General features: G+C 46.4%; 1 protein-coding gene across 3 annotated transcripts in view; it reads left to right on the top strand.

Annotated features, from left to right (window-relative positions):
• The window catches only part of LOC137430230 (diacylglycerol kinase beta-like), a 414,122-nt gene that overhangs the window by 275,347 nt on the left and 125,136 nt on the right, over window positions 1-13,639 (top strand). For all 3 annotated transcript variants that reach the window (XM_068120933.2, XM_068120932.2, XM_078780433.1), the window contains one exon: window positions 11,193-11,353. In XM_068120933.2, coding sequence (XP_067977034.2) covers window positions 11,193-11,353 — 161 coding nt within the window. The remainder of the gene's footprint in view (window positions 1-11,192; window positions 11,354-13,639) is intronic.

Raw genomic sequence — 13,639 nt, 5'->3', positions numbered from 1 at the left:
AATCTATCCTGGGGGAGTGGACACTTTATGCAAAGTGTGAGTGAGCCACATGGGTGAAAGTGTAATACCTGTTATATGGAAGCAAACACATGGTGGTGGTTGCGATGGGGGATTGGGGGAAGAGTGTATTGTGCAAAACCACCCTGGGGTGAGCGTGAACAGTCTTCATGGCAACTTTGATCCCTGTGGGTCAAAAGGTGTGGCTGGCAAATCAGAACAGACACACATACACATACTGTTACGTGCTCCTCCCCAAACCCCGGTCACGGTGTACCTCCGAGCCCCGAGAGGAGTCACGGCAGAAAAATGTGTTATTCTGTATGTCAAAGATCAATGGTGAAACCACACCAATTGTCACCAACAAACAAGTATTGTATTAAGGTCACACAAGAATAACAGTACAATAACAATAGTAATCAATTGTACAACAAATATATCATTCCTATGATGGTACCATCAGTTTTGTAACAATGTAACTCACTGTGCTCCAAGTGAGCGAAAAAAGAACATTCCCAATGTCTCTATCCCGGCATCAAGCCAAAGTCGATCCGCTCCAGTGATCGTCAGAACGATGTCGTATCGAGACCAGAATCCCATTCGGTTGACAGTGACAGTCACGCTGCCAAAGATGCGTAAAGGTGCCCTCAAGCGACTGGGAAATCACCCCTTTGGATATGGACGTTCAACGGCTCCCCTTACGGCGAACCGCAAATTTCCACTCAAAAATCCACGGTACACACACACACACCAGCTTAACGTCTGGATGGTTGTGAAAATGGTTGAAGCGAGGTGAAAACCTGGAGCGATGCGAAATCAGGCGCGAGGTAAAATGGCCAACAGTCCGTTCTCGAGACGTAATGGCATTCCAATGATTCTCTTCGGAATCAACCGCAAAACCTGTCACGCAGGTTTATCTGTCACAGCGATAACAACTCTGTTGCAGGAATTCCTTTCCCAGGAAACCCCAAAGTTCGCTAGTGACCTCCGTTCGCCAGCGTTTGCTCCAGACCTCCAAACAGCTCGGCTTCTTGTCCGACTCACTCGCTCCGCCTCTTCTTCCTCTTTTTTCTCCTCTTCTTCTTCATTCGGTTTCCGGTTTCTTTTAAAAACACTAACTTTTTTTACATTTTGAAAACAGTTATATCTATTTCACCTAAACGATAACAATAATAATAGTACATGCAACCAAAAATGTTTACAGTGGATGAGAACCACAACAGAAGTGACGAACCCGTAACAATACACACACACACAGGCTCAAATATATGTTTACTGCATATATATATATATATATATATATATATATATATATATATATATATATATATGTATGTATGTATGTATGTATGTCTATATATATATATATATATATACAGTGTATATATATATATATATATATATATATATATATATATATATATATATATATATATATATATATATATATATATATATATATATATATATACTGTGTATGTATATATATATATATATATATATATATATATATATATATATATATATATATATATATTTATATATATATATATATATATATATATATTTATATATATATATATATATATATATTGTTACAGATACGACTTTGATGGTATGGTGGGCCGAGCGGGATGGCCGCCGTATCCGTACAAGTTACCCCGATTGCACCCGGGGTTGACTAATCGCGCTATGCTGGCTCAATAAGAAAAAGAAGACACCCGGCTGGATTACAATCACACAATACGACACCAGGGATACGGTTCTCAAAGGTTGTTATTACAATTGCGGAAGGTTTAGATTACAGGGACAAGAGGGAAACATAGGAAGGTGGGCACTTAAACACACTTATATTATCCCCGGACAGACGACAGGTAAACGCGGGACAAGGCTCACTCACACGGGGTTTGATGGCCAGGAAAGCGGGTAGCGATCGCTCCAGGTGCACCTGTGCTCAGGGCAGGATCACGTACGGTGGTGTCCAGAGATGCGTGAAGGTATCACAGCGCTTGTGGGTCGCGACTTTGGTCTCAAGCTGGGGAGGTCGCTCAGCGCTCGGGAGGGTGGCGTCTTTTCCTTCCAAGCTCGGGGCGCATCTCACGTCACGTCCGGCGCGGGGCCGCGTATATCCGGCGGGGAGTCACGCCCTCGCTCGTTAGCTCCGCCCCATATGGCATCGGCCCATGGCTTCTCATTGGGTGCGGGGGTTACCGGCTCCGCCCTTGACGAGGGGCCGACAGGGAGCCCCCTTCTGGGTAACCCCGTCGAGCACATGTTCAATGGCGGCCAACCGAGCCGGAGTGAGGACGCAAAGCCGCTGTTGTTGTGGTTGTTGTTGGAGCTTGAGATGATGGGAAGAGATGCGGGGAGGTATGGGAAGGTCCTAAACTCCTACTGGTGCCATATCATCACATTCTGGTGCAACGAAGAGTCATAATTAATGGAAACAAGTCCTTAACTGACATAGATTAAGAATAACTAGCAAGATGTCCTATAATTGTCTACGTGTGGTGCGGGGGACCTGGGCACGACATTTAATGGGGGAATGAAGGGGAAGATCGGCTCTAATGGGTGTTGTTTACAGACAATGGGACTAGGGAATGGGGTAAGGGGAGAGTTGGGGAGTATCGGAGAAGATAGGGGAATATTTACAAGCGGATATGGAGGTCAAATTCCATATTCGCAACATTGCACCCTTCTCTACCCTCGGGGCGTCCCGACCCGATAAATTTTTACCTACTTTAGTGTGGCACGCAATGTAGTTCCCTCTACTATTAACTCTACCCTGAGTGCGACAGTTTTATAGATATTCACAAATGAGTAAATATGTCCCCCTGCGACGTTGCACCCTTCTCCTCTCAGAAACACACCCACAGGATAACCGAATCCGGAAAGAATCCTCAAACTAAACATACAGCCGGTAGGGAGCATTATTTACAAGACTACGCTGATATTTACACTACGATCCAGGACCTGTCTTTGGAGGAACACATGCAGATGTTATGCATAGAGAGAGAGCGCTTGCCAACATCGATACACCAACCCACGAGTGCTCTGTGGCCGACGGCCTTTAATAACGTGCAGAGCACCCTTTCCCAGCATCAAAAGCACCACCCCACCACCAATCGGTGCAGTCACCATTGTTCATTGGAATAAAAATAACTTCAACAACCCCTAACCCTGCAGGTGTCTCTTGCTCTTCTTGTGGTGCACTTGGTGGTGTTAATTAACAGTGGTTCACCTTTATGGCATAGGTGCCACGTTGACCCATAGGTCCTTCCACGGGTGGTGCTTGGCCGCAAAAGAGCTGCGGTCCATTGTGGGTGGCCACAAACATTGCGGTCCATATGGTGTATCGATCCAGGCAGCCAACAGCGAAAGTGCAGGCCCACAACTGCGCAGCCAGCACCTCTCTCTCCTCTCTCTCTACCCCCAAAGCCAGATCCTCGGAGGTGGGAGACAAAAGAAGCAGACAAGTGAGTAAGGTGGTAAGGGCGCAAAAGTGCACGCAATGTAAGGTAATGCACACTGGGGGCACATGGGAACCAGGTGAGACAGGTACGTTCCTATCGTACGCCCCCCCCCCACCAGGTAACCTACATGGCCCCTCCCTTACCCCTTACTGCATCCACACAACACAACACTACTCATAAACATCTACTTTACAAATCAACAAACATCCCTACTGTCTTCCCCGTTCCTCCCATATACCAAATTCGTCTTCTCTCCCTCCTAACCAATCAAATTTGCCATTTTCAACTCTCATCAAAATTTGCCATCTCCAACTGAACATCAAAATTTGCCATCACCAATTCATCATCAGTCCCTCCTAGGGAGGGAGAGATGGAATCACCCCAATGTCTCATCCACGTCGTGATGCGTCTCACAAATCCTCACAGCAATTCATTTCCTGCAACACAACCAAAGAAAACACAGGTGTGGAGTCATCATCATCACCACAGGTAAGTGGCTGCGTATGGTGCGACAGGTTCATCAATCCTAACTATCTCCTAAATGACTTTAACAACTTTACACTACCCGGGGGCTTTCTCCGGCCAAACCATTGGCCCTCTTACACTATGGGTTCTAAAAACCAATTCCCATTGGCCAAACTGTGGTGCTCTTCAATTTGGGGTCTCACTCCCCCGATTCATCTCCCGGTGCCCTCGCACAATTTCTGGGCTGCGGCGTGTACCTCTCCCAGTGGGTCTACCCACCTGCACACCTCCACCACTGCAGTTGCCTCCGAGCTTACCTGCTCCTCACCCTAACCTAACTACCTGGGGAAGGCCCTCTGGCTCTCTCCCCACTCCGTGCCCTCTCTGGCACTGGGCTGCCCGATCCACACCCGGGATCCTCAGGCACCCACTCACAACTACCGGCTCCCAGAGCCCACCTGCGGCCTCACCTGGCCGACATCCTCACAGTGGTGGAGTGCCCAACCAACTACACACACTAACAGGCTACACGCCCAGCCATTTCCACAACACTAATGCACCCATTCACAACACCATTCTGCAACCGCACCACAAATGCCAATATCCAACCACAATTTACCTGCACCCTCTACCTAACACTTACACTACCTGCCCCGGGTGCTCGCGAAAGGGGTCCACTCTTCCCCCATCCACACCTTCGCACCATGCACACCACTCCGTACCACTCACTCCAACTCTCTCCACACACCTGTACCTGCACACCTGTGCTCTCACACCTGGTGCCACCTGCACCCTTCTCTCCCCAAGCGCATTCGCGCTGATCCACACACTCACTACTCATACACTGCTCCACACACCTGTCCAGTTGCACACCTGTGCAATCACACCTGTTCAATCCTCACACACACGGCATCATCTCAGCTAACTACTCCCTTCTGAAACTTGCGCTTCCCAGTCGTCCCTTTAAACTATTGCGCTCCCACGTCATTATCATCCATACTAATCTACCTGCGTCCCCACTACAGGTATCAGTCACTAACTAAACTTAACGTTACCTAATGTCATCTTCTAGGGCCCTATCAATATAACCTAACCCACCCGGGCTAGTTTTCACTGCCATACACCCCATAAACTATTGCTCCTTTGCCCCACACATGGGAAGGGTGGCAGGGATGCCATCCCACCACATCGGGGGTCTCTCACTACCAATTTTGCACATCAAATTTCAACAAATTAAAAATTTGCCAATCATCTGCCAATCACTGTATCATTACCAATCATCACTCTGCCAATCCTTTGCCAATCATCAAATTTTGTTTTTCTCTAATTTTGGGTCCAAAACACTAACCTCATCACCCAGTCGACTCACTAATACCTCTCGGTGCGCCAATTCCTGTCCAAAGCCCGGCTTCGTAAAGCCAAACAATGGATGCTGGTTGTTTTGTGCCAGCGGCTGGATGCGTCCGGCACTCGGTGCAGGGACGGGGGCTTACCCGGGCCGAGATCCCACGCATCACCTCGGCGTGGAGCCATCCAATGTCCCGATCTCGACCTGCCGGCACGTCTCAATAGAAAGTGGTCGCCATGACGACCCTTTCTATCGGGCTGCCAGCTCCGCCTAGTGGAGCCTGGACGCGGCCGTTCAAAGCGAGGCCCGGCACGCACCGAGGGCCTGCTTCGGCTAAAAGTCGCTCTAACCTCTAACCCGTGTAACGTCGATGCTTCACCTGCACGCTTACACCCCGCAGCCCGTTCCTTGCTCACACATCCAGCCGTGCCCATGCTCCTCGTACCTTTCCTTACACACCCAGGTACACTCATTCCACTCACAGCCTTGGTCACACACCTGACCACCGAACACTTTGGCACACATTCGTTGCTCGCACACCTCACCAATACACCGCTTCGCGCCCCCTCCTCGGTCACCTCCTCTGTGACAATCACAGGTGTGCTCTCATTCGCACACCCAACCACGTGCCTCACCACCAACTCCAGCGTGCATTCCCACTCACGCTCTACCATTCCAGGTGTGCATCCTTCCATCCCAGGTGTACATCCTCGCTCACCTGTCACAACTAACTCACGCTCCATGTCACTCTCACTACTTTCACCTCCACTCGTGACAACGCACTCACCCTTACTCTTGACAGCACACTCTTTCCCCATGCACCTGTCCGTCACACACCTTTCTCGCGCACACTCTCCCGTTACACCCTCTGTAACACTCACCACAGGTGGACACTCTTCCTTACTTCTGACAGCGCACTCTTTCCTCATGCACCTGTCCGTCACACACCTTTCTCGCGCACACTCTTGCGCACACTCTCCCGTCACACCCTCTGTAACACTCACCACCCCGCGCTTCCACGTGCTCCCTCGCACACGCGCTACGACCGACTCACTCTCGCCAGCACACTCACTCCTTGGCACGCACTTTTTCCTCACACACCCCAGAGTCGGACTTTCTTGCACACCTCCTCTTTCGCACACCAGACCTGTCGCACACTTCACCCACGGCCTCTCACGAACACCCGGGTCTATCTCGACCCCCAAGCTTCTTAAATCCCCTGGCGCATCATACGCACGACCATATTGGTCACCACTTACACCGGGTCCTCTTCCTCTTCGCTTCTCCTCCATCACCTGCGAATCCCTCATCCGGTTAATGAGCACATCATCACGATCCAAACACAGACTTTGGACCAATTCTTTTATCTCCTCTTTTATCTCTTTGTTATCCCCTCTCCGTCGCTTCTTAATTTCGCTCACCCCCTCTTCCACTTCTTTCCGTGTCGCTTTCAACCCTCCTAATACCGCAGTGTTCCTTTGAACCTGCTCCACTAACTCCGTCTGTCCCACCGTCAGCTGCTCCACCTCCTGCGTCAGGTCCTCTATGCCCCCTTGTAACTTTACAGTCCCCTTTCTCACCTCCTTCTCCATGTGCTCCTTACAGTGCCTCACCTCCTCGCGCACTCCTCCGACCTCCTCACTCACACCTCTTCTAATCTCCTCTCCCTCTACCCCATTTTTCACTCCCTCTATCTGATTCTCCTGGGCAGCCATTCTATTTTCTACCCCCATTAACCCATTTTTCACCTCCTTTATCCCGTTGTCTAACCCCTCTCCGGTACCCCTCGCTTCGTCCCTCATTACCCCCAGTTGGCCCTCCAATCGCTCACTCCGAGCCCTCATTCGGTTCGTTATTTCTTCAATTTGGTTTCCCAATCGCTCACCCTGAGCATCCATCCGGTTCCCCAACCGCTCACCCAATCGCTCAATTTGGCTCCCCATACTCATCTGTACAGCTGCCTGTAACTGCGCAATGAGGGCCTGCATGTCAATCGGCTGCATGTTAAAGCCCGCTGATACAGCCGGCTCGGCTACCGCACGCTCGTGCGGGGCGCCTTTTTGCGCGCCCGCTACTTCGTGCGTGACGGCGCTATTTTGCGAACCTGCCGCCCTCACTGCTTCGCTCTCCTCTTGTCCCTCAATTTGGTCCTGGATCGACCCTACCTCACTCTCCTTTACCGGACCCCAGCCGTCTTGATCCGCCATAGCGCGACTTTCAAAACTCGGTTTTTATTTTTTTTATTTTCGTAAAACAAATTGAAATTTCGCCGTTATAATTTCGCGCGGGAAACGCGCTCCGAATCGATTTTCCCTCCCAAAATTTGGGCCTAACTAATTTAGTCCCGGGTCCGAATCTCACTCCTCGACACCAATTGTTACAGATACGACTTTGATGGTATGGTGGGCCGAGCGGGATGGCCGCCGTATCCGTACAAGTTACCCCGATTGCACCCGGGGTTGACTAATCGCGCTATGCTGGCTCAATAAGAAAAAGAAGACACCCGGCTGGATTACAATCACACAATACGACACCAGGGATACGGTTCTCAAAGGTTGTTATTACAATTGCGGAAGGTTTAGATTACAGGGACAAGAGGGAAACATAGGAAGGTGGGCACTTAAACACACTTATATTATCCCCGGACAGACGACAGGTAAACGCGGGACAAGGCTCACTCACACGGGGTTTGATGGCCAGGAAAGCGGGTAGCGATCGCTCCAGGTGCACCTGTGCTCAGGGCAGGATCACGTACGGTGGTGTCCAGAGATGCGTGAAGGTATCACAGCGCTTGTGGGTCGCGACTTTGGTCTCAAGCTGGGGAGGTCGCTCAGCGCTCGGGAGGGTGGCGTCTTTTCCTTCCAAGCTCGGGGCGCATCTCACGTCACGTCCGGCGCGGGGCCGCGTATATCCGGCGGGGAGTCACGCCCTCGCTCGTTAGCTCCGCCCCATATGGCATCGGCCCATGGCTTCTCATTGGGTGCGGGGGTTACCGGCTCCGCCCTTGACGAGGGGCCGACAGGGAGCCCCCTTCTGGGTAACCCCGTCGAGCACATGTTCAATGGCGGCCAACCGAGCCGGAGTGAGGACGCAAAGCCGCTGTTGTTGTGGTTGTTGTTGGAGCTTGAGATGATGGGAAGAGATGCGGGGAGGTATGGGAAGGTCCTAAACTCCTACTGGTGCCATATCATCACATTCTGGTGCAACGAAGAGTCATAATTAATGGAAACAAGTCCTTAACTGACATAGATTAAGAATAACTAGCAAGATGTCCTATAATTGTCTACGTGTGGTGCGGGGGACCTGGGCACGACATTTAATGGGGGAATGAAGGGGAAGATCGGCTCTAATGGGTGTTGTTTACAGACAATGGGACTAGGGAATGGGGTAAGGGGAGAGTTGGGGAGTATCGGAGAAGATAGGGGAATATTTACAAGCGGATATGGAGGTCAAATTCCATATTCGCAACAATATATATATATTTATATATATATATATATATTTATATATATATATATATGTATATATATTTATATACACACACACACACACACACACACACACACACACACACACACACACACACACACACACACACAGTCACGTGAAAAAGTAAGTACACCCCATGTAAAGTTTTGACTTTTTCAACATATTTCAACATACAGGTATTTGATCTTCATTTCAACAATATTGATAGATAAAGGTGATATAATATAAAAAAATATCATGAAACATTTACATTTTGTAGTCCATTGTATAATTTAAATAAACATAAATGCAAATTTCGCATGTGGAAAAAGTAAGTACATCCTTGGCTCTAATAGATGGCATTGCCCCCTTTGGCAGAAACAACCTCAAGTAGGCGTTTCTTATAACTGTCTACCAGTCTCTGACATCGACTGGGAGAAATTTTTGCCCACTCCTCCATGCAGAATTCTTTCCACTGTGCGATGTTTGAAGGGTTTCTTTCATGCACAGCTCGTTTCAAATCCCCCCACAACATCTCGATGGGATTTAGATCCGGGCTTTGACTTGGCCATTCCAGAACCCTCCATTTCTTTCTTTTCAGCCATTCCTTGGTGGATTTACTGGTATGTTTAGGGTCATTGTCATGTTGCAAGGTCCATCTTCAGTTGAGCTTCAACTTTCCGACAGATGGCCTCACATTGTCCTCAAGCACCCTCTGGTACAATGAAGAATTCATAGTGGATTATATGATGGTGAGCTACCCAGGCCCTGATGCAGCAAAGCTGCCCCAAACCATAATATTTCCACCACCATGCTTTACAGTTGGTATCAGGTTCTTGTGGTCAAATGCTGTCTTTGGTTTTCGCCAAACATGTCTTCTGGTACTGTGGCCAAATAGCTCTACCTTTGACTCATCTGTCCAGAGCACATTGTTCCAGAAGTGCTGGTCTTTGCAGGTGTTCATTGGCAAACTTTAGTCTTGCCCTGCTTAAGGCATGTAAATTTACTTTCAACTCTTCTATTTATTCAGTTTTGTACAATATGAATAGACTTTTCTCAAAGCGTCTGGCATGCCTGATGAGGACATGGCATTGAGTGGAACTTTCCCATTGGTGGCACTTTAAATCCAATTGTCATGGAATTGTTGTTGTTGATGTTGTTTTTGCCTACATTCATTAAGCCTTCCCATGTACGATAGGGGAAGTATTATTGCTGTTGTAGGGTTTATTTCTGCAATTATTTCCCCCAATTGTTAATAGTACCACAGTTTCTTTAACCCCTAGAAGTACTAAACCAACATTTAGAAGAAAAAAAATAATTATTTCTTCTTCTTTCACTCCCAATTTCCTAAATTTCCAAGCTCTATCTCCTAGCTGATTGGGACTTTGGAATGAAATATTGCATCAATAATGTGAATATAAAATAGGTGGGATTGATCTAATTTTTTTGATCTTGACCTAATTTTTAAGGTCACAACCCAATTATAGAGATTTTAATATTTTTCACTAAACCTCAACTAGGGTTTGTCTGATTTTAATGAAATTGCCCTCTATACATAGCCTATAGCAAGGCACATTTATGATTAATTTGCATTATACACCTCAGAGTTAAAGGTCAAGGTCAAATGACGGTCTGAAAAATGATGCGTTTTTTGGCTTCGCTCAATTTTGCCAATGCAGAATCTCAGAGACGGCTCTGCCTTCCAATATGTTCTTGCATCATGGTAGTGTACCTGCACTGAAGTTAGTGCACCTGATATTTGATTTGTGTCCTTGACCTACTTTTTTCAGATTGTGACCTAATTAACAAAAAACACCTTTTTGAACATAACTTGAATAATTTCCTCCTATTTTCATGATGATGAGTTTTATGGATAGATTGTAAATGGGGACACATTTTCTTAATTTACACTCTATACCTAAATGATAAAGGTCAAGGTCATATGGCGGTCCAAACAAAATTTGCCATCATTGGATCGTGGGCCATGGGTAAGCCACGGGCGAGGAGGTCGCTTTGATCACCCTTGGTTTCCACTTTGAGATCACAGATATCTAGTTATATTTGTCATGAGGTTATTGTTATTCCATTGCCCTCCCCATCCTATGAAATCCCATTCCATCCCATCAGCCATCCTTGATGAGTGTATCTGATAGTAATAAATTACCATCTATCTTTGGCCCCATAACTATCTATTTTTGTGTCACTTGTAACTAACTAGCCCATAACTATCTGGTTATACTTGCAAAGTCCAAAAATGCCAATAATTGTTGCTCAAAATGCCCAATAATGTTGTGAGTGCAAAGTGATTAAACATTTGAAGTGTGCATTTGCTTTCTAAATCTCAGGTATCCTTACCTGCAAGTTTTCAAAAGGTTATGTCCAGCTTAGCAAGTGTAAATAGGAAAAGCTACATTGAATTTTTTCTTAACATCTATCTATAGGCTATGAAGGAGAAAACCTTCTCAAAGTTTTGAAGGATATTGAGAACAGCACCGTAGTCATGCTTGATCGGTGGAGAATTGAAGTCATTCCCAACAACAAGGAAGAGAAAGGAGACGTTGTCCCAAACAACATTGTCAACAACTACTTCTCCATTGGTGTGGTAAGAGCCACATAGTTTATTGCTAAAAACCTCACATTTGTGTCATGCATATGTAAAAGTTTAAATCATGTGCTTTTTAATTTAAAAAAAAAGAATATTAATATTTTATGCATTTGGTGTTAATCTTATTTTTGGATGTAATTGTGGGCTACTACCCATTCTGCGAGGATCCCTCCATGAGAAGTTGATATATTTCAAGTCAATTTGACGTAATATTATGGGAATTTCTAGGAAACTCAAAGCCGGTAATTTATCGAACTAGGAAACTTCTGCAGATGTCATCCGGTGGGCAGGCTTACCCTTACGGCTTGTAGGCCGTTCAAGCTTTATGAAGAGACTATGTAGTAGATTATTACTATCGCCAAACCTACAATAATGTTTTGTGGTGCTAAGGTTTTATAATAAGAGGGGTTTTCTTGGTGGTACTTTCTGGAACTGTCTCAAGATTTTCAAAGGCAAATGGTTTGATGTCAGAGAGATCTCTATGCTGTGAAGACTGGATAATCAAATAACTGACCAAATACAGCACTGGAGTATCAGGAAGTAGGCAAAAAGACAATGATGGAGTCATCAGGAGGAAGCTGGATAGGATTCTGGGTTCAACTGCTACTCCTCCACCCTCAAACCCATCCAGGTGCAGTCAGGTGAACCCTACAAAAACTATTTTCAGGGTTCACCCCTCCATCATCATACTAAAATATGCAATTTGCTGTCTGTCTGTCTGACTGATTTTTTTGACTGTGATACATTTGGTCGTTACTTATCCAATCTCAACCAAAATTATCAGGGAGACTAAGGGTAACACAATGGAGGTTTTAGTAATTTATCTTCCCACCTACCCCAAGGGGTATTTCCCCACCAATGGAGTTGAATGTTGATTGTTGAGGTGTATTTCCCTGTTAAGATAGCTTTATCGTGGCGTTTTCCCAAGGCCGCTTCTAATAACAAAAGTAACTAGAATGGCACTCGGGTAGAGCGCATACCTCCGCCAGGCTGCACAGTTTATGTTTTGCATCCCACTGATGGGCCAGATCTGGATTCGGACCTGAACCAAAATCTAATCGGCTTGTTCTTGTTGTCTTAACCAACTCATTCACCTAGTTTAGTCATAAGTGATCTATAAATTTTTTACATATGTTATATAACGCTTTTTTCCCGATCCCTCAGTGGTGAAGAATCACTTTTTAAAAATTACATAATTCTCGTATCCGAATCCATATTCAGATCTTCACCAAAATCAAATTGATTAGTCCTTGTCACACACCCAACCTGTGCACCAAGTTTTGTCCAAATCTGTCCACAACGTTTTGAGATATCCTGCTATGTATACGTTTTAGCCTGACCTCCCAATGGTGAAGAAACATTTAAAATATTCTACTAGCCGAATCCGGATCTTCACCAAAATCTAATCATTTCGTCCGTGTCACATACACTACCTCTCTGCCAAATTTCGTCTGAATCCGTCCACAACTTTTTGAGATATCTTGTTCACAAACAGACAGACAGACAGGGGTGAAAACATAACCTCCATCCTCAACCTTTGGTGGCGGAGGGAATAACAACTTACAAGATAATCGCATAATATTAATGTTATGGCAAAACAATATTAATACTAATAGTAACCTCTCTTCCCAAGTAGTTTCCTCCGTGAACAAACGCTGTGTTAATATGTATAAATATGTTATCGTGCGTGTCGTAGAAGTATAAAATTATAAAATATTATAAATTACCCTTACCAGAAGTATAAAATATTATAAACCACAAACACGTTTGATTTCCGTTTGAAACAGATGCTAATGCTGTTTAACACTAAACTGAAAGGGAGTAAATCCGGGTTATGTTCAGTTACCAGCTAGCTACTAGCACTTGCCAAACCAGCCGTTCCAGCTACTAGCGCTTGCCAAACCAGCCGTTCCAGCTACTAGCGCTTGCCAAACCAGCCGTTCCAGCTACTAGCGCTTGCCAAACCAGCCGTTCCAGCGACTAGCGCTTGCCAAACCAGCCGTTCCAGCGACTAGCGCTTGCCAAACCAGCCGTTCCAGCTACTAGCGCTTGCCAAACCAGCCGTTCCAGCTACTAGCGCTTGCCAAACCAGCCGTTCCAGCGACTAGCGCTTGCCAAACCAGCCGTTCCAGCTACTAGCGCTTGCCAAACCAGCCGTTCCAGCTACTAGCGCTTGCCAAACCAGCCGTTCCAGCTACTAGCGCTTGCCAAACCAGCCGTTCCAGCTACTAGCGCTTGCCAAACCAGCCGTTCCAGTGACTAGCGCTTGCCAAACCAGCCGTT

The sequence above is a fragment of the Myxine glutinosa genome, chromosome 6, assembly GCF_964187855.1.
Source record: "Myxine glutinosa chromosome 6, kmMyxGlut1.1, whole genome shotgun sequence".
Lineage (NCBI taxonomy): Eukaryota > Metazoa > Chordata > Myxini > Myxiniformes > Myxinidae > Myxine > Myxine glutinosa.
Note: the sequence above shows the minus strand (reverse complement) of the source record. Positions and strands in the feature narration are given on the sequence as shown.